General features: G+C 43.7%; 1 protein-coding gene across 1 annotated transcript in view; it reads right to left on the minus strand.

Annotated features, from left to right (window-relative positions):
• Positions 1-27,336, minus strand: part of LOC122794700 (putative inactive cytochrome P450 2G1) — a 248,361-nt gene that overhangs the window by 199,023 nt on the left and 22,002 nt on the right. The window contains exon 3 of the mRNA XM_044063373.1: positions 7,853-8,040. Within this exon, the coding sequence (XP_043919308.1) occupies positions 7,853-8,040 (188 nt within the window). The remainder of the gene's footprint in view (positions 1-7,852; positions 8,041-27,336) is intronic.

Consider the following 27,336-nt stretch of genomic DNA (forward strand, 5'->3'; position numbering starts at 1 on the left):
ATGATTTAGGATTTCATTTGAAAGTTTTATTTTGCATTTTACAGCACAAACCCTAATACATATCTGTTAAAGCAATGCAGTCTCAATGAAAATAGACTAACATTAATACTTCTCTGCCCTTGAAACTCACATGCATTGAAACAGCACCGAAACCCACTTTCAGAGAAAATACATTTTGCCAATTGCAAATATTAACTCTGGGCTGTCTTCAGAATCATAGGCCCCTCGAACATAACATACACATGCTCTTTGATACAACTTCCTGACTGTATTACATTATATTCCTTGTACAATACAGTACAGTTGTTAAAGGGCATTTTAAATTTATTGCTTTGAAAATTTTTCCAGTAAACAAAGAAACAAAAAGCATCCACCAATGATAAAATTGCCCAATTCAGAACATTTCCATCATAAAGTTTACTCAAGTCCACCAGTATCAGTAAAAAATATACACAATCTCTGTAGTAAAATCCACATTGAAGAAATTTGTAACCAATAGAGGTTGCTGCTAGCAAACACTTTATATGTCATTGTTTAATCTACAAATAAAGTGCCCACCCGTTGAAGAATAAATTGCCTTTGTTGCATGCAGTAAAATGAAAAGCTAGTAATACCGCAATAGAGAATGGATAGCAAACTGTAACAGGTTCATAGTTACTAGGTATCTTTGCCAAAAGGTCTGCAGCATCCACCCCCTTTACAACACAATACAGCATCAGCAATGCATTTACCTACTGGAGTAGAACCCACAGCCTTCAGCATCTAAAGCAAGTACACTATCTGTTGTGCTATTAATGTAAGCAGACTAAACATAATCAGCACTAAACTTTTGCTCCCCTGCAGCTCTCAGCTCCTTGTAAAATCTACTCGACACTCAGCTGTATCTCTGAACTTTGCAGCAAAAGAAATCTGGAAAAAGCCGAAATTTATTGGGGGGGGGAGGCCAAACAACAGGGACACATTTTAAACATTGCTTGTATAATGTTTGAAAGTTGCTAGAATAAAATGCTGCATTACCACCATACATTTCACTGCCACGTCTTGAACCCAGGGGACCCCGTGCAAAAGTCAAAGCAACATGCCACTACGCCAAATCAGCTGTTTTGTGAAAGAGGAAGACTGAAACTTTACCATTTAGTGAATTCAGTTCTCACCATAGCAGAGCTGTCAACCTCTTAGCACAAAAGACCTGAACAAAGCCAATAATGGGTGACTACAACCACCAAACATTCAGTGAATTCAATTCTCACCATAGCTCTCAACCTCTTAGCAAATAACACCCGGACAAAGCCAGTAATGAGAGAATATAGCCCCCAAACATTTTCAGTGAAATCAGTTCTTACCATAGCTCTCAACATTAGCAAAAAACCTGGATGAAGCCAATAAATACCTGGATGAAGCCAATAAATACCTGAACAAAGTCAGTACTGGGTGAATACAGCCCCCAAACATATTCAGTGAATTCAATTCTTACCATAACTCTCAACCCTAGCACAAAACCTGGATGAAGCCAATAATGGGGGGAATACAGTCCCAAACACAGGGATACATTTCAAATATCCATCTTGTACACTTAGAAAATTGCTAGAATAAAAGCTTGCTTTTGTTACCATACACTTTCTGAAGAAAAGAAGTCCAATATTGAAATGTGTCCATTTACATTTATTAACCAGGAAAGTCTGACTTTGAAAAAAAAAAAGCTAATTTTTTTAGCAGAGGCCCAGGGAGAAACACTCCAGACAGCCAAGAATAAAACCAAATAATAACACTTAGCTGTCAGGCAACAAGGACACAAATGCAGAAACCACAGATTTTATGAGGAACAGAAAAGGTATGAGGGAAAATCCTGCAAGCGGGCGCCCTTGTTCATAGGTAGGTAGGTAGTAGACTATCGGTCCAAGGGCCTAAGTAAGCCTAGCCAACAATGTTCGCTGGCTTACGCCACCCATGAAAGTTAAGTTCCTGTGCTCCTTTCGAGCAGAGCCACAGAAGTGATCCCTGTGGTGTATTTCCTATTTCCCACCCACTCATCAAGATTTTTCTTGAAGAGTGCTAATGAGGAACTTTGCTTGACATAGAGTGGTAGCTTGTTCCAGAGTATAGAAAGTCTCTGGGACAGGAATCTATCCCTCCAGCATGTCCTGTTTATTGTCGTGACAAGGTTTAGGTCCCTAGAGCATGTAGCTTGGAGGGATTGGGATTTCTTTAGGTATAGCATGTCCAACAGTTCTGGGTTTAACATAGCTTTATATGTTAGGCAGAGATCTCAGAGTAGGCGATATGCTACAGAGTAAAGCTGGCGGTTTTTGAGACAGTCAGTGTAGGGCATCTGTTTGAGGCCAGTAATCCTCTTTGTAAGGTACTTCTGTGGCCTTTCCAGCTGTTGCAGATGTCTTATGAGGTACATTCCAAAAGAGGTGTTGTACTCTATAATGGGTCTAGTGAGTGCCGAGTAGAGGGGAACAATTACCTCTTTTTTCCTGGATGAGAACTGTTTTCTGATGAGGTGTGCCACATAGAAGGATTTCCTGACTACTGTGGTGATGTGATTATCAAAGGAGAGACTGCTGTCCACCTGGGTTCCAAGGTCTCTTATCACACATTTGGCCATTTATGTGGTAGTTCATGGGTACAGAGTTTTTACCAAAGGGGATGACAATGCACTTTTTGGCATTGAGCTTGAGGCCATGCCTCTGACACCAGGCATCTGTCTCAGTGAGGCCCTTCTGTAGGATGTCCACATCATTTGGGGACTTCGTTAGCCAGAGGAATTCTGTGTTAGCCTGTAATTCAGAGAAGTAGATACCAAACAGGAGAGGTCCCAGGACAGAACCCTGTGGTACTTCACTTGTCGCTGGTTTGAAGTCAGATTTGGAGTCTGCAACTTTTAAAGTGTGAGTTCTGTCAGTGAGCCATTTGGCAACTCATCTTGTGACATAGGGATTTATACCTACTTTAGTGAGTTTAGCTATAATTCCAGAATGGGGAATGGTGTTGAAAACCTTGGCGGGTCAAGATAGGCTGTGTGAACCACCTTACCATCATCTACGGCTTTAGTGACTGCCTCAAAGAAGTCAATCAGGTTCAGAAGGCATGATCTGCCTTTCACAAACCCGAACTGAGTGGGGTCCAGAGTTTGGAGGTTACCAATGTCTTTGTTTATGAGTTCCATGATGATTTGTTCCATGGACTTGTAGACCAGGCTCGTCAGGCTAATAAGGCGATAGTTCCCAGGACCAGTGGTGGCTCCCCCTTTATGGAGTGGGATAACTGTTGCTGTGCACCATTCAGTGGACACAAAGCCTAACTTGAGACTATGATTGAACATGATGCTTAGGTAGGGAGCCAGTTCGTTCTGAAGTTCGTGTAAAACCGAGCCTGGGATGTTGTCCGGTCTCGTGGATGCTGTGTTTTTGATTTTAGAGAGTGCAACTTTTACCTGCATAGATGTGATTACAGGGACTCTGCATTCTTCTTGCATAGATAATGGGCCCTTTAGGGGGTGAGAGGGGGGCAAAGTTATCACTGAACCTATCTGCCAGGATGTTAGCAATATCAGTTGGTTCTGTAATTTTCATGCCGTTGTGCTGTAACTCAGAGTAGATCTGGGTGTTGCCATTGAGATTCTTGGCATAGCTATAGAATGCTTTGTGGTTGCCCTTAGAATCAGTGGTGATTTTGTTTTCATAGCTAGATTTGGAGGATCTTATAAGGGATCTCAGCTTCTTACTGAGGCTGACCAGGGAGCTCCTCCACTCATGGGATTTTACTCTCTTTTGCAACAGTTTCTTCCTTCTGTTGTAGATTTTCTTTATGGCAGGGGACCACCAGATTGGCTTCCTTTTTTTGGAGGATAGCGGTTTGGTTCTGTTTGGGATAGCACGATCCATGCACTCGTGTGAGTGTTTATAGAGTGCATTTGTGTAGGATTCAGCAGTCGTAACTGTATTGTCCATCTGCATGGGTGTCATGAAGTCTGCCACTTCTGTCTTAAGAAGCATGAAGTTGGCTTTGGAGAAATTTTTTACCGTGGTTTCCTTAATGGTGGGTGGGGGCAAGATGCGGATATCTAGGGTGATTAGCTTATGGTCGGATCTGACCAACAAGGAGTTGACTTCAGGTGTGGAACACCGGTCACTCATGTTGGCAATGACTAGGTCTAGGATATTGTTGCCCCTGGTGGGGGTGTGGATAAGTTGATCCAAGGCATTGGAATTTATGAATTCCAGAAAATGTTGAGCAAAAGAATTGGTACATGAGTAGTTTTCCCAGTTAATGGTGGGGTAGTTGAAATCGCCCATTATTAGGGTGTTGGGTTGTACCCTAATATTTTCCAGTGTATCAAGAAATGAGGAGTGGGAATCCTGGGGCATGGTGGGGGATCTGTAGCAAGCTACAATTTGGATTGCAGTTTTGCCCAGAGTTAGTTGCACTTGGATAACCTTGGATGCATTATGCTGCGCAACTAGCCTAGAGGTGTGGATATCCTTAATGAATATGGACATACCTCCGCCCTTGGTGTTATGGTCCAGGTTAGATGGCCAAAATGTGTGGTATGAGTTATAGCCTGGTAATGCTGGGGTGCTCTCTAGAGCCTTGAATCAGGTCTCAGTCACTGCACATATATCGATGTTCTCCATTTTAAGGAGTGCCTCGAGTGAATGCATTTTGAGATTTAGACTTCTAGCATTGAGTAGCATTACCCTCAGTTTTTGCTTGCCTGTTCCTGTTATGGTGGTGAATTTGTCATTTGAACCTTGCCTAAAAAAGGCACTATAGGGGCGGCAAGAGCCTTAGCCAGTATCCGGAATCCCAGGGGTGACAGGTTCAGGCCATCTCTGGCACAGCATCGTGGTCTGTCGACCATGTCATCCCAGGCAGACAGATACTGGATCCCCTTAGAATGACACCAGAAGCTTAGCCAATTGTTGAAGTCAATCATTTTGTCCTTGTACTGCAGTATCGTTCTGGGCAATGGCAGGATGCTACTCAGGGCAAGGGTCATACATTGCCTGGGCTACAAGATCAGAGAGATCTTCCATGTCTCTTTTCATGTAGTTCAGGGAGGTACCTCTCATGTCGTTCACACCAACATGGACAATGACAGAGTCATATCTGTACTTGTGAAGTGACCTGAGTGCGTGGGTTATGTGGTGAATCCTGGCACCTGACAGGCAGCTGACAGTAACTTTCTCCGTGTTTAGCCTGGTGAGTGGGACATCAGTGTGCCTGACTATAGAGTCACCTATGACTAGTGTGTTGGGTATGTTGCTTTGCCTTATGGGCTGTGGTTTACTGGCACACTGAGTCTGTGGGCTATGTGTCATTTGAGTTGTGTTGGGGGTTGAGGTTGCTTGCATTTCTGCTTTGGAGGTCTCTGTTGCTTGAGCAGATTATTAATGAGAGCCTCTACAAATGTTTTTTTGTTTCTGTATGTGGATTTTGGTGGTGTAGGTTTAGTGGGATATGTGATGAGTGTGGTGTGGTGCAGGTGTTTACCTTCTCCTCTTGACTGTCAAGTTCAGTCTTGGTTGGAGAGAGCTTTACCTCTATTTGGCTAGATAGGTGCATCTCTCACAGGTTGTGGTGTTGAGTGGTAGGAAGAGAGGGTTGTCTGTGTACATAAGTCAATTGCTACATTGCCTCAAGTTGCCCAGATTCATCAGATAGACAGGAGAGAACACTGGAGCTGACCCTTGGACATGCCTGAATAAAAAAACTACTTTCCTCTAGACAAGTGAGAAAAGTGAGTATAAGAGCTGTTTTTCTCTAAGCAAGTGAAGAAAGTAAGTACAAAAACTGTTTTCCTCTAGGTAAAGAGGAAGGTTGAGTGCTGTAGTAATTTGTAGCTTATTTAGTGGTAACAAGTTCTGAACAGGAATAAGCAATTTCAAGTGCAAAAACTAAGAATCTGTACCTGGATCTTGTGGTAGATAGGCTACCTAGTGCCACCCACTCCCACTGATAAGCTAGAATGCTTCCCTCCAACACAGAAAGGCTTGGGGAGCTCAGAAGCTTACAAACAGTCATGGATACAGCAAATCTGTATCTGGACTAGACTAGTTACAGGAAAGGTGGGAAACAACTGCAAACGTGGGCTTTTAAACCAGAAAGTTGAAAGAGATGGAAAAACTGCCCAAACGGCCAATAAATGACAATATCTGGACCAGAAACCATTCTTGTGGTAGATAGGCTACCTAGGTACATACCACTCCCACTGATAAACTAGAAGGCTTCCCTCCAACACAGAAAGGCTTGGGGGGCTCAGAAGCTTACAAGCAGACCTGGATACAGCAAATCTGTATCTGGACTAGACTAGTTACAGGAAAGGTGGGAAACAAGCGCAAGCACAGGCTTTTAAACCAGAAGGTTGAAAGAGATGGAAAAACTGCCCAAACGGCCAATAAACTACAATTTCTGGGCCAGAAACCACTGTTGTGGGAGATAGGCTACCTAGTGCTTACCACTCCCATTGATAAGCTAGAAGACTTCCCTCCAACACAGAAAGGCTTTGGGGGCTCATAAGCTTACAAGCAGTCCTGGTTATAGCAAATCTGTATCTGGACTAGACTAGTTACATGAAAGGCAGGAAACAAGCTTAGAATTTTTTTTTCTCTTCTCTTAGAAGTACTTGAAAAACAATGATTTTAGTAAACCAAAGACCTGTTCTGAGGCTAATGTATTGCCATAAAGTAAACTCTTTGCTGCTTGTAAACTGTTTAAAATTCATGATTGCTTTAATGATGGAACAATATATTTATTTAACATTTGTTTACCGGGAAGGTTCAACTTGGAACTAAGCCAATTTTCAGTGGAGGCCGGAGGAGAAATGCTCCAGACACGTCTTTGTAATGTGGGAGGAAACCAGAGCACCTGGAGAGAACCCAAATGAATGCAGGGAGGACATGCAGACTCCGCACAAAAGGCACCCCGGCCAAGAATCAAACAGAGGAACCTCTTGCTGTGAGGCAACGCCACTGCTGCACCATTGCGCCATCCACAATATATGAAACTTTTCTCCCTATACCTGAAAAGGGGTTCATTTTAAACCTAGTCGGACTATCCCAGTAAACAAAGATAAAATAAATAAATGCACAACTCCCTGTCTATGACTCAGATGACCGAGTTCAGTTAGTTGAAAGAGATGAGTGGGAGAAGACTGGATTGGGAAGCCAATGCCAACTCACCCATGCTGGGGAAAGGGAACTGAAGTTTTAGCTGGCCATTTGTCATCATGCAAGAAGAGGTGAGTATGCATCAAAATGGGCAGAGACTGAGACATGGTATGCCAGTCCCATCAGTGAGTATACTCCTCGTGGCTTGTGGGTAGAAGCATGCACAAACAAAGGGAAGATGTAAAAAAATAACACACCTTCATTAACCTGGTAGGCCCACTTGACACACAATCCCTTTTTAGGAGCAACATCTGGTTAAGTGACTTGCTCGAGGTCACACCAGTAGGCAAATAAGAGCTGAAGGAATCAAACCCAATACCACAAGAACTAAAGCTCACAGCCTTAAACAACCATGCCAAGATCAGCTGGTCTTCACAGTGGTATGGCTACTTATATCAGTCACCACAGTATGGAAAACAGTCCTGATAGAAATACCATCATTGCCTGGATTTGGGAAGGGCATAGATGACCTCCATGACTACCTGGAAGATGGCCACTGTGGATGGTTTTCATTTTATTCTGGGGTACCCAGTACAGGAAAACAAGTGGGCTTAAGACATGCTGAAGGAGGCATGATGGTCTGATGACATGGAGAGAAAGTGAATATAGAATAAATAAGTCATGCATGGCCTACATTGATAAACAGCATATAATTTTAAAGAGAAAGAAATATTTACCTTTGGAATAGTGTACCCTCTGAATTTGGTGTTTTGCAGTACACAGTGAGGGACAGACATGGGAACCAGGTCAATGAAGCGCTGGATCTCATGTATAACTGCATCTGTATATGGCATATTTTTTCTGTCATTCATAGCAGGGCATCGATTATGGCCAATTACATGGTCTATTTCTTCACGAACCTTTTCTGGAAAAAGAACGAATAAAATAAAATGCATTTAAAATAGCCAAGTGTACTTGAACACATTATCTTATACTGCATGTGTTAGTACATAAAGTGGTACATAGTCCAGGTCCACCCAAACCACAATATATGTTTCTTCCTTCTGTTATGATAACGAACAGTACAAAGTACAGAAGAAAATTACAATGTATACCTGAAATTTCAGTTAGCTTTTTGAACCTGTCCCCAGTATAAAAAGAGCATCCTGTACTTACCTGGTTAACTTGATGGTTCTACCTGTATGACATCCTCACCTGTTGTGATGTACTATCTGCTTTTCTCCCTGTCCCACCTGCCTTATGCCCTTAGCGTGCTTACTGAAGGTGGTAGTAGGGTGATAGAAACAGCAGAAAGAGAAAGAAAAAGATCAACTGAATCTTACCATGGATTCCCTCAGCTAATAGTATGTCTCTAACTGGCAAGCAAAACAGAGGATAAACTGCCATTAAAAACTAGGGGTGAATGAATGTAGACCAAGTGCAGGTAATTATGTTTTAAAACTGTATACCACTTACACATGTTGGTTGCTTTTTTATGGAAGCTACCTTCAGGACTGGGGTCTTGTCACGGCAGGATACTTGTCCAGTGGTCTTAAGTGCAACACTGTATGTACTGTCATACTCTTAATGGAACAACAAGATTAACAGGCTGGAGGAGAGGTTCTACCACAAGAGATGTCTATCCACCAAGACCTCAAAGGTGAATCAGGAGAAAGACGATCTTGGGATTTCAAAGGTGGATGAATATACATACCTATACAGAACTGTCTGTATTAAGGACAACAAAGTTTGACACACATATGTCTTCTAATGTAAAATGTAGAGATGCTTCTGTACCACAATGTAAGCAAATTGCAATAATTCAGAAATAATAATGGAAGACAAAATGTTATAGAAATTAAATTTCCTGTGGTGCCTAAATAGATAATGCACTCTTCACCACTTTCATCTCACACTTCTGGATAACTCCCTTCCAAGGAGCCAACACATCTCACAGATGTTACCTTTAAATAGTATCTGCTAATAGGAATGTATTTAATTCACACTGTGACATTCAGCCATGTCTAATCTTGAGAATATTTAAAGACAAAATACAAATTTCAAGGAATTCAGACACTGTCATATTATATAACAGAGACATGACTTTTCAAGCCAAATTACAGCAGTGAATACATGCATATAAAATGCAATAACATACATAAGCATAGTTGCTCAGTGATGTCAAAAATATTAACTTGGGCTGTAAATCCCTGACTCCTGCCTGCTGTCAAAGGGAGGACAACATTTTCTTGTTCTTCCTCTAGAAGGACTTTGATGTGCACCTGATAGGCCATTATGATGTCCCCCTGTATGAGGTGGATACCTGCCATGAGCTTGTCAGGATGGTGTGTCACAGTAGCATAGTAGGGGTGGGGGAAAAGGGATTAGCTGTTCTGGGTGCAAAGTGTTAGGGGGCATGTTCTTGCATTTTTTGTACCATACCAGAAAGCTGCTATAGAAAGACACAGTGCAATATATATTTTTTTATTTATTCTTGTTTGCTCTTCACTTGTGGAGCTGAAGGGGGCATAGATCTGGCTGCTGGAGGAAGCCAGCTGGTAAAAAAGTATCAGTTAGCTTTCTACAGTAAAAGCCAAAGTCCTTTTTTTGACTCTTCACAAGAGTTGAGGGGCTGATCACAATAATGGAGACCAGCACTGTAGATCAGAGTGTGTGATGCACCTTTAATAAGCATTGCAGACAGTGGGCATGTGCATATAAGTATTGAGAACATGCAAGCAAGTGTGCCATTTTCAGTGAGCAGCCAGAGTGAAAGCATGTATGAGTGTAGCAGTCAGTCAGTTAGGTAGCTTGTTTAAGTTTAATGTTCCTGTTATCCATGCTGATGTGTTTGTGTGTAATAAACTACTTAAATGAACACCCAAGCCTCATCATCTTATTTAGATATGCAAGATGATTGACATGGTGTCAGAATGGGATCCAGAGTGAAAACCATGAGGCACGCAATTAGAAATGGAGGAATATACATGAATGGATCATCCAAAGGTCAAACAACTCGCAAACAGGTCAGAAATGAATTTCCAGGTACTAAAACTCGTTTAAATGATTTTTTCGCAACAAATATAAAATAAAGCATTCAAAACACTCAAAACAAATTTCTAATTAAACAAAATGTCCGAAACTGCGACACATTGATAAAAAAATTTGAAATAATTACGAAAATGTTTAAAACAATCCCTGGATTTACTAAACTTCTGTGCAGGACTAGTTTAGTCCTGCATGGAATTGCACGTTTAGGAGCAGGATGGCAGCGCGCCAGGCATAGTAATGAAGGCGCGCTGGCCGACCTCCTAGTCTTACACGGAGCATGTACGAGCACAGGGGGTGTGTCTGAGAGCAGAGCCCTCAGACTAAACACGCCCCTGCAATATCGAACAGCAGAAGCTGTTAAAAAATGAGCGAGATCGCTCACAGGTGTCCCCATATCCGCACCAACAGACCCCCATGTGTACAACAGCAACAGGACATATAAAGTAAAAGATGAAACGCATCTATAGCTTTTAAAACACCGATCAAAGCTAACCGTAGGTGCGCGGGTGTGCCCATTGCTTAGCTACGGTTAATGTAGCTGAAATAGCAAAAGGAGGATAAAAAGCAGGATATGTGCAAAGGAAGCAGCACAGCAATATTGTAGTGGGCAGAGCATTCGCCTCAGGAGCAGTCAATCCCGGTTTGAGTCCCACTGCAGTACATTCCATTTCCATGTCATGATCAATATATTTAGTTGTATAACCTAATAATTATATATGTGTGAACTGGAGTAGGAAGCAGTGTAATGAATGATAACCCCATACACTTGACAAATTCACCCCCCCCCAAGAACCAGTAGACTATTACTGTCGAAAAAAGATCAGTAGTAAGGATAAATAAGCACGACTAAGCAGGTGCAAGTCTGTTTGCACGACGGGAAGCAGTGCTTATGCAGAGTAAGCAATAGAGAGGCTAACCATGTGTAAGCGATGTCACCGGAAGTTAGCAGTGCTTACCATCGCGCACACCCGCTGACAACAGCGTAAAAGTGCTTTAACCACTCCATATCCAATGGGCCTCATTCTGGCCAGCAACAAATTAAACAGTCCCTGCAAGGCCCAAACCCAGGAGTCTGCACACCATAGGCAATGTGATTTACCACTAAGCCACCACAGATATACATAACCCTGTCGTTTCCACAAACATAGCATCCAGCAATACCATTCAACATTACAGGACATGTAGCTAAATATGTAGATGTATGTGTTGTGTGTATATATATCTATAACTAAATAGATATATACCCCTCCCTCCCTGTATTACATATATATACATATACAGACATACATATATATAAATATCCACATAGAGATATATACATATGCAGACATTCATACACCTATATGTCGTTAGATATAAATACAGCAAGATACATATATACACACACATATATATATATATATATATATATATATATATATATATATATATATATATATACATATATATATATATATATGTGTGTGTGTGTGTGTGTGTGTGTGTGTGTGTGTGTGTGTGTGTGTGTGTGTGTGTGTGTGTGTGTGTGTGTATATATATATATATATATATATATATATATATATATATATATATATATATATATATATATATATATATATGTGTGTGTGTGTGTGTGTGTGTGTATATATACACAGATATATATCTATGATATGAGACAGCAGATAAGAATGACATATATGACCACAGGCACCACCAATGGGGGTGAGGGGTCCTGATCAACATACGTGTTACACGTACCAGTATCCCCCTCCCACAGCTAAACAGGTGAAACATACAAACAAACACACAAAGTAAACAAGCCACTGCTTCCCAGACTACAGGCAGGATACTACCAGTGAGAGAAACACTGTGGACCCGCTAAGTCTAATCTACAAGCAAAGACAGGTACGTCCCTTGTGGGACAACCCAAGAATTTCAGAATCTTCGGATTCCAGACATTATACCGATTCATCATGCCAGGGCACATATGTTCTCGGACAACAAGGTTGGGAATGCCTGATGATCCATGGTTCGAGACAACTTATGTGATGGGTCCCAAGAAGTGGAGAGTGGGCAGTTTGTAGTGGTGTGACTAGACCCGACCTGCACCCAGACAATGGATGATTGCTGTGAAGGGGGAGCAGGTGGGGGGGAACAATGGTTATGAAATTATGGGTCGATGTGTGCTGGGGTTGGCTGGAGAGGTTCTAATCTGACCGCCTCATGGATGTAAGCAATAGTGTGAATTGGGCAGAGCAATCACCTAACAAGCAGGCATTCCTGGTATGAGTCCTACTGCAGCACAGTCTATTGTAGATGGCAAAGCACATTATAACCAATTTTGCTGTTGCAAAACCCACTAAATAACACCAAAGAACACATGGTTGCAGCTCCCCACTGTAGGCATGTAAGCCGTTCTAACTGGCATCACAACATATTATTGTTGTCCTCACCCCCATCCAGGGGTGTGAGTGTCCAAATCTACCTCCAAAGTCAGTGTATATGCACAGCTGTCACTGTAGAAGAAATGGGCAGCTGTGGACATTCCCTTCAGCTTTCCCCTACTGTCTTTCCCTCTTTGTGCCCCTTTAACACCACTTACCTATCAACCCCTTTTCTTTCTTTTAAAGGTTAAAGGTATAATTAGGTGACACCCTCTTCATCAACTATATTGGCAGAATCTGGAACTCCCTACCCACATCTATTACCGCAGCTGTCTCAAAGGACACATGTATAAAACACTTGAAGGTACACCTCATGCACACTTGTATCAGCACATGCTCACCACCTGGTTACCCCCCCCACCTTACACTCTATACCCCTACATCAACTGCTGCAACTAACACCTCCTTTCCTGCCTCGCATACATATCCCAATATAACATAATACGTGAGAACAATAAAATACGGCGCACGTCGAGTGGGGTGTGTGGGCGTGCTTCATGCACAGCATGTCAAACCTGGGACGTCGGTCCCACAGGACCGGGAAATGAGAATGGTCAGGTGTGTAAGCAAACAGCTGCTTCCCAAACCCCTGGCAGGATGCTACCAGTGGGAGAAACAGTGTTGACCAGCTAAGTCTAATCTTGACACAACAACAGGTCCGTCCCTGGCAGGATGAACCAAAAATTGTGAGGCACATCGATGTTTGCACCTTTATCAGAGTACTATCATGGCAAAGCTCATACGTGCGTGGACTAAATGGATGAAGATCCTGCAGAAGCTTGGGTCGAGACAGTATACTGGATGAGTACCGAGACGTGCAGAGAGGGCAATGTCTGCAGGTGTGGTATGGCTGGGCTAGCAACTGGAGAATGGATAGCTGCTGTGTATGTGGAGCTCGGGGGGGGTGGTTGAAGGAACCATGAGTATGACATTATGGAAGAAATATGCAAATGAAGCAGCACAGCAATAGTGTAGTGGGCAGAGCATCCGCCTAATGATCAGGCATTCCCGGCTCGAGTCCGACTGTAGCACAGTCTATTTTACATGGCAAAGCACGTTATAACCAATAGTTTAGTTGCAAAACCCACTAAATAACATATATATATATATATATATATATATATATATATATATATATATATACATACAAACTGAAGTACTGCAAGAAATGCACATGTGAAGTATCAGTGTCAGACTGAATAAGGCACTAGTAAGCAGGTTTAAGCACAAATATGCAATAGTAAGCGTATGTAAGCACTAGTAAGCAGACTTAAGCCTGTTTGTGCAGTGGTAAGCAATAACTACACTGGTTAAGCAAATCTGAAGCTAACACCCTGTAAGCAGATGTAACAGCAGGTTAACAGTGCTTACCTCCGTGCAAACCCGCCAACAACTGACTAAATGTGCCTTAACCACTCTGTATCCAACAGCCCTTGTTTTGCCCAGCAACAAAATAAACGGCCTCTGCTACACTCGAACACAGAACCACACACACCATAGGCAAAGTGCTTTACCACTAAGCCATGTCAGATATACATAGCCCTGACGTATTCAAAACATATCAACCAGCCCAGTCATGCAACAGTACAGAGAATGTATTCCAACATGTAAATGTATTTGTGTGAGTAAATATAGTAATATCTAAACAGATACAACATATCACCATATCAATATATGTAGATATCTATCTATCTATATATATATATATATATATATATATATATATATATATATATATATGTATATCCATAGTAACATATACATATATATATATATATATATATATATATATATATATATATATATATATATATATATATATATATATATGGCCACACATCTGTAGATAGCAATGGTAGATTGACAAATACAAATATGTGCACATGCACTGGTAATGGGGTTGAGATGCCCCAAACAATATACAGCGTGTACGAATAGGCATCGCCCCCACCCCCCCGACCACAGCCAAACACGTCCACCCTGCAATACACTCAAGTGTTACAGATCACATAAGCAGGACCTGACATGACATGTGCACAACATGTAAACAGTACTACAACCCACCTGTATGATGTCAGGCCAGTATTGGTAACATACCATACAGTACAGTGTGGCTCCCATAGGAGATGTAAAATATGGAAGCTATCAACATCTCCAGGATACATATACACAGACACATATATGCAGATACAGATACAGATATACATATCTATTTAGATATATCTATGTATATATATATATATATATATATATATATATATATATATATATATGTGACTACACAGACACATGCAGAGATATGTACAATAAGATACATATGTAGAAGGTGCACCTACACCACCAAAACACACACACAGAAGCACAAAACACACACCTACATTCGCGGAGGCTCTCAGTACAAATCTACCCAAACAACAGAGACCTCCAAAGCAGAAATGCAAGCAACCTCCACCCCAACACAACCCACATGACACATAGCCCACATACTCAGTGTGCTACTCAACTACAGCCCATAAGGCATAACATACCCAACACTCTAGTTATAGGTGACTCTATAGTCAGGAACACTAATGTTCCACTCACCAGGCTAAACAAGGAAAAAGTTACTGTCAGCTGCCTGTCAGGTGCCAGGATCCGCCACATAACGCATGCACTCAGGTCACTCCACAACAGGTACAAATATGACTCTGTCATTGTCCATGTTGGTGTGAATGACCTGAAACGTACCTCCCTGGACTACATGAAAAGAGACATGGAGGAGCTCTCCAATCTGTAGCCCAGGCAGGTATGACCCTAGACCTGAGTAACATCTTGCCATCACCCAGAATGATACCACAGTACAAGGACAAAATGATTGACTTTAACAATTGGCTAAGCTTCTGGTGTCATTCTAAGGGAATCCAGTATCAGTCTGCCTGGGATGACATGATCGACAGACCACGCTGCTTTGCCAGAGATGGCCTGCACATGTCGCTCTTGGGATTCTGGATACTGGCAAAGGCTCTTGCCACCCCTATAGTGCCTTTTTTAGGCAAGGTTCAAATGACAAATTCACCACCGTAACAGGTACAAGCAAGCAAAATCTGAGGGTAATGCTACTCAATGCTAGAAGTCTAAACCTCAAAATGCACTCACTCGAGGCACTCCTTAAAATGGAGAACATTGACATCTGTGCAGTGACAGAGACCTGGTTCAAAGCTCCAGAGATCACCCCTGCATTACCAGGCTATAATTCATACCACACCTTTCGGCCACCAAACCCGGACTGAAACACTAAAGGTGGTGGCGTGTCCATATTCATTAAGGATATCCACACCTCCATGCTAGTTGCTCAGCATAATGCATCCGAGATTATCCAAGTTCAACTAACTCTGGGCAAAACTGCAATCCAGATTGTAGCTTGCTACAGATCCCCTGCCATGCCCCAGGATTCCCACTCCTCTTTTCTTGATACACTGGAAAATATTAAGGTACAACCCAACACTCTAATAATGGGTGATTTCAACTACCCTACCATTAAATGAAAATTAACTGGGAAAACTACTCATGTACCAACTCTTTTGCTCAACGTTTTCTGGAAATCATCAATTCCAATGCCTTGGATCAACTTATCCACACCCCCGCCAGGGGCAGCAATATCCTAGACCTGGTCATCACCAACATGGGTGGCCGGAGGTCAGCTCCTTATTGGTCAGATCCGACCACAAGCTAATCACCCTAGACATCCACATCCCGCTTCCACCCCTCATTAGGGAAACAACCGTAAAAAATTTTCTCCAAAGCCAACTTCACGCTTATTAAGACAGAAGTGGCAAACTTCACGACACCCATGCAGACGGACAATAGAGGTACGACTGCTGAAACCTAAACAAATGCACTTTATAAGCACTTACATGAGTGCATGGATCATGCTAGCCCTAAGAGAACCAAGATGCTATCCTCCAAAATAAAGGAAGCCAATCTGGTGGTCTTCTGCCATAAACAAACTCTACAACTGAAGAAAGAAACTATTGCAAAAAAGAGTAAAATCCCATGATTGGAGGAACTCCCTGGTCAGCCTCAGTAAGAAGCTGAGATCCCTCATAAAATCCTCCAAAGCTAGTTATGAAAACAAAATTACCACTGATTCTAAAGACAACCACAAAGCATTATATAGCTATGTCAAGAATCTCAATGGCAACACTCAGATCTGCTCTGAGTTACAGCACAATGACACTAAATATACAGAACCAACTGATATTGCCAACATCCAGGCAGATAGGTTCAGTGCTAACTTTACCCCCCTCTCACCCCCTAAAGGGCCCATCTTTATACCAGAAGAATGCAAAGTTCCTGTAATCACGGCTGCACAGGTAAAAACCTCACTCTCCAAAGCCAAGAACACAGCATCCATGGGACCTGACAACATCCCAGGCTGCCTTTTACATGAACTACAGAATGAACTGGCACCCCACCTAAGTACCATGCTCAATCATAGCCTCACCTCAGGCTTTGTGCCCATTGAATGGTGCACCGTGACAGTTATCCCACTCCACAAAGGGGGGGCCACAACAGACCCTGGGAACTACCGCCCCATTAGCCTGACAAGCCTAGTCTGCAAGGCCATGGAACATATCATCATGGAACTCATAAACAAAGACATTGGAAATCTCCAAACTCTGGACCCCACACAGTTTGGGTTTGTAAAAGGCAGATCATGTCTCCTAAACCTGATAGACTTCTTTGAAGTAGTCACCAAAACCATAGATGAGGTTAAGGTGGTTCACATAGCCTATCTAGATCTCACCAAGGCATTCAACACAATCCCCCACTCTGGAATTATAGATAAACTCACTAAACTAGGTATAAATCCCTATGTCACAAGATGGGTTGCCAACTGGCTTACTGACAGAACCCACACTGTGAAGGTAGCAGACTCCAAATCAGACTTCAGACCAGTGACAAGTGGAGTACCACAGGGTTCAGTCCTGGGTCCTCTCCTGCTTGGTATCTACTTCTCTGAAGTACAGGCTAACACAGAAGGTCTTTAGCTAACTAAATTCGCAGATGACTGCAAACTAGGAGCCATAATCGAAACTCCTAACGATGTAGACATCCTACAAAAGGGCCTCACTGAGACAGATGCCTGGTGTCAAAGACATGGTCTCAAGCTCAATGCCAAAAAGTGCATTGTCATCCCCTTTGGTAAAAACTCTGTACCCATGAACTACCACATAGGTGGTAGTCTGCTTAACACCGAAAGTGTGATAAGAGACCTTGGGACACAGGTGGACAGTAGTCTCTCCTTTGATAATCACATCGCCACAGTGGTCAGGAAATCCTTCTACGTGGCACACCTCATCACAAAAGGTTTCTCATCCAGAAAAAAAGAGGTCATTGTTCCCCTCTACTCATCACTCATTAGACCCATTATAGAGTACAATGCCCCTTTTGGTATGTACCTCACAAGACATCTACAACAACTGGAAAGGCCACAAAAATACCTCACAAAGAGGATTACTGGCCTCAAACAGATGCCTTATGCAGACTGTCTCAAAAAACTCCAGCTTTACTCCATCGCATATCGCCTACTCAGAGGCGATCTCTGCCTAACATACAAATCTATGTCAAACCCAGAGCTGTTGGACATTCTCCACTTAAAGAAACCCCAATCCTTCCAAGCTACATGCTCTAGGGACCTAAACCTTGTCACCACAATAAACAGAACATGCTGGAGGGATAGATTCCTGTCCCAGAGACTTCCCATACTCTGTAACAGACTACCTATCTATGTCAAACAGAGCTCCTCATTAGCACTCTTCAAGAAAAATCTTGATGATTGGATGGGTAATAGGAAATTCACCCCGGGGATAACTTCTGTGGTTCTGCTTGACAGGGGCACAGGAAAATAATTTTCTTGGGTGGCGAAAGCCAGGGTACCTTTTTGGCTAGGCTTGTACAGGCCCTAGGGCCAATAGCCTAGTACCTACCTATGAACCTATGAATAATATGGAACAGCCACCATGCCTACAGTTAACACCTTAACAACTGGACACTGTATGGGCCACCCATACAAATGACAATCGTTGCCTGCAACATATGCCCACAGAGAGGTCATAGGGTAAAACACCACACACAGGTTTGCAGAAATGGATAACTATTATTTGTGTACTATTATGGTTTCATATGCCATGTATTATAGCTTGTCAGACACTGACATCCACGTAAACAGAATAATGCAGCTGTGCAGCTGTTATACTAATACAGTATTCTGGAAAGGGTCACTACATTTGCTATCCAGGCCAAGCCCTTCATATTGTACAATAGTAAAGACAGACTCGGCCACAGGATACTAAACTATCAACAGTAAGTAATGCAGGTGTATAGTTCAGCAGCCTCGATCTACAGTCCGTACAAAATCATTAGGTGGTAAAGACATCAGTTGACCAAATGGGATGCAACTGTTACATAACAAGGCATAACTGACACCATCACAAGCACACTGACAAACAGAACAGTCTGTATGGCAGGAGGCAGTAGGCCTGCAATCACCCAATTTATGTATGTAATGTAAATATAGGTGAAGTGTATGGTACTGTACATCCAGATACCTTAAAGCAGCTCACCCCTGATACTCCCACAATTTGTAACATCCTAGGTCATTTCTAGTGCATCCCCCCCAGACTCAATAATACAGTGCCACATACCACTGTTACATACACTGGCCTCTGGAGTGCATAAGGGCACACATGTATTGTGTAGGTGAAGCCCACACATATATGGCCTCAGCCCCACCGTATGTGTGGGGGATACAACAGCAGTGGACTGATGGCAGCAATGGCAGTGTGATATACTCACAGCCCACTACAGAACAACCCCTGACAGCATATCATATGTGCAAAGCTTGGTATGTAGGTGGAGGACAGAGGCTGGAACACAGGCCCATATGTGGAAAACTGTTGCCATACACTAAGCAAGTTGCTGGTGTCACAGGATAGTCAACAACATACCCTTAGTCAGGGATTTGTGGTTACAAACATAAATGGATGTAGCCATGGTACTGATAGCACTCAACACACACACTGCCAGTGACATATCAGGCACAACACCTGTGTGGAGGACAGACATAACATGATAGGCACACCTCTGGCCACCAAGAGGATAGGCCCACAGGTGAGAGCTATGCAGACAGACAGCATTCCAAGGTAAACTAGTATGTATACACACACCCTGTAACACCAGTACTATACAAAGCATAACAGAACTCTACTCACACTCTGTCTGTAGTTCTGGAACCTCCTACAAATATGTAGCTGGCCTGAGTGTGCTGGTTCTCCTGTAAGAGGTACTGCTAGCTACTATCTGTAACACTGATGCCCGTACACAGGAATGATGTCCATCACACAGGAAAGGTAAGGGACTACACCCACATGACTCTGGGATTCATAGTAGGTGGGTGCAGAGGCCATCACCTGATCATATGCACAACCTAATAAAGCCAGGCTGCAATCTATTCAAAGCAGCTCAATTCATTTACGAGAGAGAGAGAGAGAGAGAGAGAGAGAGAGAGAGAGAGAGAGAGAGAGAGAGAGAGAGAGAATACAAAGCTCTTCCAACAATAAGTTGACGTCACAGGCATTTTATTTAGCCAGCTGTCATTCAACAAGACATCATTCCCACAACAGGTATGTGAGTACATGTAATAGCATATAGTTCCTGGTCCATCATAATGGGATAGATGATGTGGAATGAGCTATATGTGCTATCAGGTGTTGTTGTGTAATGTTCAACTGAACAACTGCTATGGACAATAGTGTCTGTCCCTGTGTGTAGTGGGCCATAGCCATTGACTGTGCAGGTCAGCACTGACAGACAAGATGTAAGCCATCATAGTGTGTGCAGTGTAATGGGAAGTATGTATATGATGTGGCCAATAGCTGGTGGTGGATGTAATGCCATTATGATGGACATGTGGGAGACATGGCCCACTACTGGCAGGATACCCAGGTGAATCTGTAATGTAGCATGCTGGAATGCCATGGGTGTGTAATAGGGTTACCTGCCATCGGCTCCTACATATACCCCCCTAATTTCAGGCTGTGTCCATATGTGGCACCTGTCTGTGTTGTAGCAAGGCAGAACAGTGCAGCTGTGCAGGAAAGTGTTATGAAATTGTGGAGCTGACGTCTCAATATACCCCACATATCGGTATGCATATGTGTACATATGTAACATATATAATATTTACAGATATATATGTATATCAGCATGTATGTCAAGAAATATACATATACCCATGTGTAGACATATATATGTGCACGTATATATGAAGGCACATCTGTACAAACACACACACTAACAGATATGTATGGTAAGACATGTCCCCTATATCACTACCACAGTGATGTGTGCTATATGTGAGGCAGCAGCACACATAGCAATACAGACAGATATCTACAGCTGGTAGTGTGTGCAGCATGGACGGGTATGTCACATGTTATTCCCATCCTAGCACCACAATGCCCCCGCATGTGAAGTCTGCTATGGGAATATGGGGAAGTATGGCAGATACACACATGGAGGTGGTCAGGATTGGTAGATATAGAGAACAGTCTACAGGTGTGGTATGTGACACATGTGGTGGGAAAACACCGTGGATGGTGTGTGTGGTCTGTGATGTGGACGTACCATGGTCCCTGATATGGGCACAATGGGAACAAGGCTCCCACCAACTCCCACTCACAACAGCAGTCCATGTCCTGAAGGTGCCAGGTCTGGTGGCTGAGCAGGAGGAGCAGGATGGCCATGTGGATGTGTACTGGGTGCCTCAGATGGATGTAGCACATCTGTCATGTGTCTGTGGAGCCTGGTATGGGACAGGCCCTAGTCCTGAGCTCAGGGGACAGGAACATGTTGGTGTGTGCCCAAGGGGTGTGGGCCAACATCCCCTGGGTGGTTCCACCTGATGGCATGGCTATCACAGTACACGAAGAGGCTCCACGTTGGCACACACGTGATGTGGCCAGGTATCCTGGTCAGATTGGGTGTGGGGAGGTGGATCATCTGACCAATGGAACATATACATGTTATTGTGTCACTGTCATAGTACATATGTTGGTAGTAATAGTCTACACAATGCTGGTACATGTCCAACTGCATGCATAGAACGGCCCTATAACACAGACTGTCAGATGTGCAACAATCTCAGAGCAGCCATACCATCGGCATATTAGTAACCATAGTGGCCCTGACAATGGCATGCAAGTGAATAGTCAGTACCAGGCCAGCGATGTTAGTGTCCATACAGGGGACATGGCTACAATCACATAGCAGAAGCTGTGGTACACTACACAATGTGTCCAAATGGTAGTTAAGCTGTAGACATACCTAATGAGTTGTGTGTATAGTCTGTTGAAGCTGATATGGTGGGGGGGGTGTGACAGAGATGTGGCTGGAAGCATATACACAGGACCAATATTGACATGTTGCTGTGATAACCTCATACATGTACTGATGTAACAGGGTTTGTTGCAACGTGTCCTATGGGAGATATGAAGGTAGTATCTGTCAGGGCTTTCACCATCTACAGACTGTAATCCTCACACTACCTCCTGCAGTTCACAGGTATGTGATCAGTGGGTATCACATAACACCAAGGGCACAACACACTGCCCAGTCTGTAGACAACCCTGCTGATGCAGATTCCTCATAAACATAGTACTGACATGGCAGGTATTACAACATGTAGGGCAGCCATATCCACACACACACTCTGTTAAACCAACATTACTCCACATGCAGTATAGCAGCACTTACAGTCTGTAGTCAAGTCAGGCACATCCCCCTCCTGTGTGTTGCCCTGTTAAGACAGTGTAAGTTGTTATAGGTAAATCCCCAATCCATCTGAGATGCATTTTGCCAAATGACAGATCTAGTTCTTGCCCACAGTGGATGTAAGGGGCCAACACCAAAATGATGTTCCTAGATATTGGTGTGTGTTACCATGCAATTCACTATGGGAATGTTACCACAGCTGTTCCACATGCACTCAGCTAGAAGAGGGTTGCAATTGGTGCAGAGACCATCAGCTGATCATGACCATCACTTACAAAACACAGGCTGCTGCCTAGCAAAGCATGTGTACATCCCACATCCACCAGAGAGGGTTTGGGTGGGACAGACAGAGACAATGTATGTCAGGGAAGGTGTGGTTGAGTAAAACATAAGCATATGTGTGTCACACACCTACCAGTCCAAGATTTCAAACACCTGACTGACTATGCATAGCTATCACATGTACGTATGCAGTTACTGCATGCACCACATAGCTTACATGTTGGTGAGCTGTTCAGATGCATATGTGCTGGTGAGTGACATCTGCAACACTGTTGCGATACAGTAGGTGTAGCACATGGGCCTGTCCACATGAACAGGTGTCAGCGTCAACAGAGCCACACTCTGTAAGGGACTCATACACATTGCCACACTTGGCAGGGTAATGAATACACTTCCTAACCACTTACCTTGCCACAATATGGTAATGCATAGGTATCCATTGGCCCAAAGGGGTTATCCTGGGGTTCTATGGTCAAAGGGTATGTGATGGTGTCTGACATTGGAGAGCTTGCTTCAGTTTGCCAATGGGGGTGGTACTGGGAGTGAATGTGGTCGGAAGCATCATACACCACACACACAGACACAGGGTGCTAGTACCGGCGTGCATGTGTGCATTGCTTTACGGGTGTGTAGTGGTTGATGGTGCCAGATGGCTGTACAAGGCTGGGTGAGGGGTATACCTTGGCATCAGGCCACATGGGAATGGTCTGCATTATGGCTAAAGGGTGTAGTGTCCAGAATGGACCACACAGGTGGGTATAGTATTCACCATCCAGTCTCCTGGGTTGCTATAGTGCATGGCCAGTGCTGTGCAATGCTTGGCATGTTTGTGTTCTATACACCATGACATGGACAGTGTTTGGGATTTGCACACATCCCACATTCAGGTACAGTGGCATGTGGAAGTACACCTAGTTTGTCTGGCCCATGTTGTGTACATGGAATGTTATCATCAGATGTGACAGTCCTGCCCTCATGTGGTGGGGCCAGGTAATGGACAGCAAGCTGACCCTGCACCTACATTGATAGCATGCTACAGGTATTCCCTGGTGTTAGTGGCATCTGTCCATACAGGGTATGTGTGTAAGGCATGGTATGTCCTTTGTGGATCACATGTGATGGAATCACAGTTGTTGCAGGCATCCAGTGGGAAACATAATGAAGGCGCACTGTCTGCAATTATGTGCCTATCGTACTGATGGACAGGGTGCCATGGCCTCTGTAGGCCTCTGCATTCACACCATAGTTACTATCAGTTGTCAATATGCATTGTACTACACACATCATGGCTGTTGCCTCGCCATGTGTGTGTGTATGAGACATGGGTTGTAAGGGTGCTCTGGGTAATACTGGGGTTGCTAACTGTGATTGCCTGGCCTTGATGTCACATGTATGGATATGCACCCCAGGCTCTCAGCTGTTTTCCCTCTACAGTGGACATTGTGATATGTACTAGGGCCACCATATAAGAAAATTGCAAAACCCACTACACATTGAGCCCAGGTGTCACACATGCACACCCTCCTCCATATAGGATACAAGGTACACACACACACACACACACACACACACACACACACACACACACACACACACACACACACACACCTGTCATGTCCGGGAGTAGAACCCCTATCTAACTACTTTATTACACTACAGCACTACCCAGTTATAGTACACATCATAGTGATTACTGCAGTACTCCTTCCTCAAAGGTGTATATGATATTGGCTGACATCAGCAGGATTGCCAATGTAGGGCATTTGACATGTACTGAGTGTGGCTAGCCTAAAATGCATTGCTCCCTACACAGACAGTGTAACATTCACAAAACATCCAGAACTTCCATGGGTGGGTATAGAACCCTACCAGAGGTCTGATTCACACTTCAGCAGTACACAGTTGTGGCAGGCACTATGGAGATTACTGGGCTACAACTTTCCTAGAGGTGTATTACTAGGTGGATGACATCAGCTGCCCTACCAAGGTAGAGCATTTAAATTGTAGGGGCTGTGCCTACCCTACAAAACATTGCTTTCTACACATACACACAGTTGACAGGGCTGGGATTAGAACTACTACTTAACTGGTTTATCACACTATAGCAGTACACAGTTACAGCATGTGCCACAGAGATTACTGGCTTATCATTTCCCCAAAGGTGTATTACACAGTTGATGACATTGGCACACTTGTCAAAGCAGACCATTGGGGGTTGTAGTGTCTGAGAATGGACTCAAAAGCACTGCTCCCTACACTAACATAGGAACACATACATTAAATAACGTACATCCACACTTGACAAGTCTGGGAATAGAACTCCTACCTAGGTAGGTTAGCACACTACAGCAGTTACAGGATGTGCTGTGGAGATTACAGGACTACACCTTTCCAGAGGTGTATTACTAGGTGGTTGATATCAGCTGTCTTGTAAAGGTTGAGCATTTGGATTTTGGGGAGTGTGGCTGGCCTAAAAAGCATTGCTCTCTACACAGACAGTTGCCATGTTTGGGAATAGAACTCCTACCTAACTAATTTATCACACTACAGCAGTACACAGTTACAGGGTGCACTACAGAGATTACTGGGCTACATTTTTCCAGAGGTGTATTACTAGGTGGTTGACATCAGCTGCCTTGCAAAGGTTGAGCATTTGGATTGTGGGGAGCATGGCTGGCCTAAAAAGCATTGTTCTCTATACAGACAGACACACATATAAACACACATAGTTGCCATGTCTGAGAATGAAACCCCTACCTAACTAGTTTATCACACGACAGCAGTACGCAGTTACAGGACACGCTATAGAGATTACTGGGCTGCAATTTTTACAGAGGTGTATGTCTAGGTGGATGACATCAGCAGCCTTGCTGACATTGTGCATGAAAATTGTTGGGAGTGTGACTACCCTAAAAGGCATTGCTCTCTACACAATCAGACAGACATGCACACAAACACCCTGTTGGCAAGTCTGGGATTCAAATCCCTACCTAACTAGCTTATCACACTACACAGTTATGGGATGTGCCACAGTGATCACTAGGCCACAGCTCTCCCAAAAGTGTATTTCACATTGAGTGACCTCAGTAGGCTTGTCATAGTAGGGCTATGGGGAGGGCAGTGTGTGTGCATGGGCCATTACCCATTTGTCTAGGGGTTGACATGCCACATGTGGCCACACACAGGGTCATATTTCACAGGTAAGTGTATGCATTTGCTAGATGACTACTTCCTTGCACAGTCATGTTGTACAGCTGGCACGTGCACCACATAGTCTGTACTGCTGACAGATACTGGTGGCTAGTATCTGCAGTGAGTGACATCTGCACCTCATGTGTCTGGGGCCCTTTGGCTGTGTGCTGGGTGGGACAGGCCCAGATGGCTCCTTGTCACAGTCACCTTCTTCCACACATCTATGTCCATCTACCTTTGGCTTATTATAGTGTGTTGTCCTTACATATATGTCTGTATTCCTATCCACTCTGTGTGCAAGGCATGAGTGGTGCATACTAACGAGTGTCTGCACTAACAACTGCGACTGCCAGATATGTCTGGTTCACTGGTGTTTGCAGACATGGCCTTCATGTGTTTAAGTGTGTGAGCATGCCCAGTGTGATCTTTCAGTACGTCGACTTACATTGCCTTCATTTCTCTATGTGTATGAGCATGCCCAGTATGGGCGTCTGTATTGCATGTGTGGGTCAGGTCCAGGTAGTTTGTACTGCAGTGCTGACGTTTGTGTTGTACACCAACAGGGTGCATGCTGTCTCAGCAGGGTATCTATCGATCATTTGGCATAGACTGTTACTACATTTCTGCATAGTGGGGGGGGCCCACCTGACTATTACTTTATGTCTACGTAGGATGGGGTGGCACATCTGACACTTGTACACATCTGTTAGGACTGTACTGGGATGTCAGGTACTCCATTTCAGTCTGTGGTCTTACCTATCGTTCTGGCTAGAGGCATACAAGTGTACTACAGAACTTAGCTTATAATTACCTACATATTAGTTTCTGACTTCCTAGCCTTCACAGCTGACATCCCACTGCCTGGCCTGCTGTAGTCAGTCTGTGTAGGCCTGGGAGGGTTTGCCCATAAGCTTCATTCAGAGGCCATAGCACAGCCTTTGTTTGTGTTTGTCTACACCTGTCCTGCTGCCTGTGACTGTTATTGGGCATGTGACCCCCACTGACTGGCATGTGTGAGTCACTTACCTTGTGGGTGTCCCAGTATTGAGGGTGGTGCTGCAGGGCTGCCTATGTTGGATGCACATAGTACTCTCCTTACACATGGTTAGGCACAGGTAATGTATTGTTTGGCATCCCTTTTACTGTATGTGAGAGTCAGAGAGAGGTGTTATTCCCTGGGTCCTCCCATGTCAGTGTATGTGCTATGCATTGCCTCTTTGCCAAGGCCAGGCATACTGGGCATGCCTCCTTCTGCCTACTGGGGCAGGCTCAGGTTGTTTCTCCTCCGAGTCACTCTGTGCCCATGCAGGCCTTGGCAATGGTGGGGGTGTGTGGCCCTACCCCATGCTGTTCCTGCTACAGCTGTTTCCGCAGGATCATATTGTGTAGCATGGCACATACAAGGACAATTTGGGTACATGTAGCTGGTGAGTACTGCAAGGCTCCACCGCATGTGT

The sequence above is a fragment of the Protopterus annectens genome, chromosome 1.part0 (assembly GCF_019279795.1).
Source record: "Protopterus annectens isolate FY-2018-M chromosome 1.part0, PAN1.0, whole genome shotgun sequence".
NCBI classification, from domain to species: Eukaryota; Metazoa; Chordata; order Ceratodontiformes; family Protopteridae; genus Protopterus; species Protopterus annectens.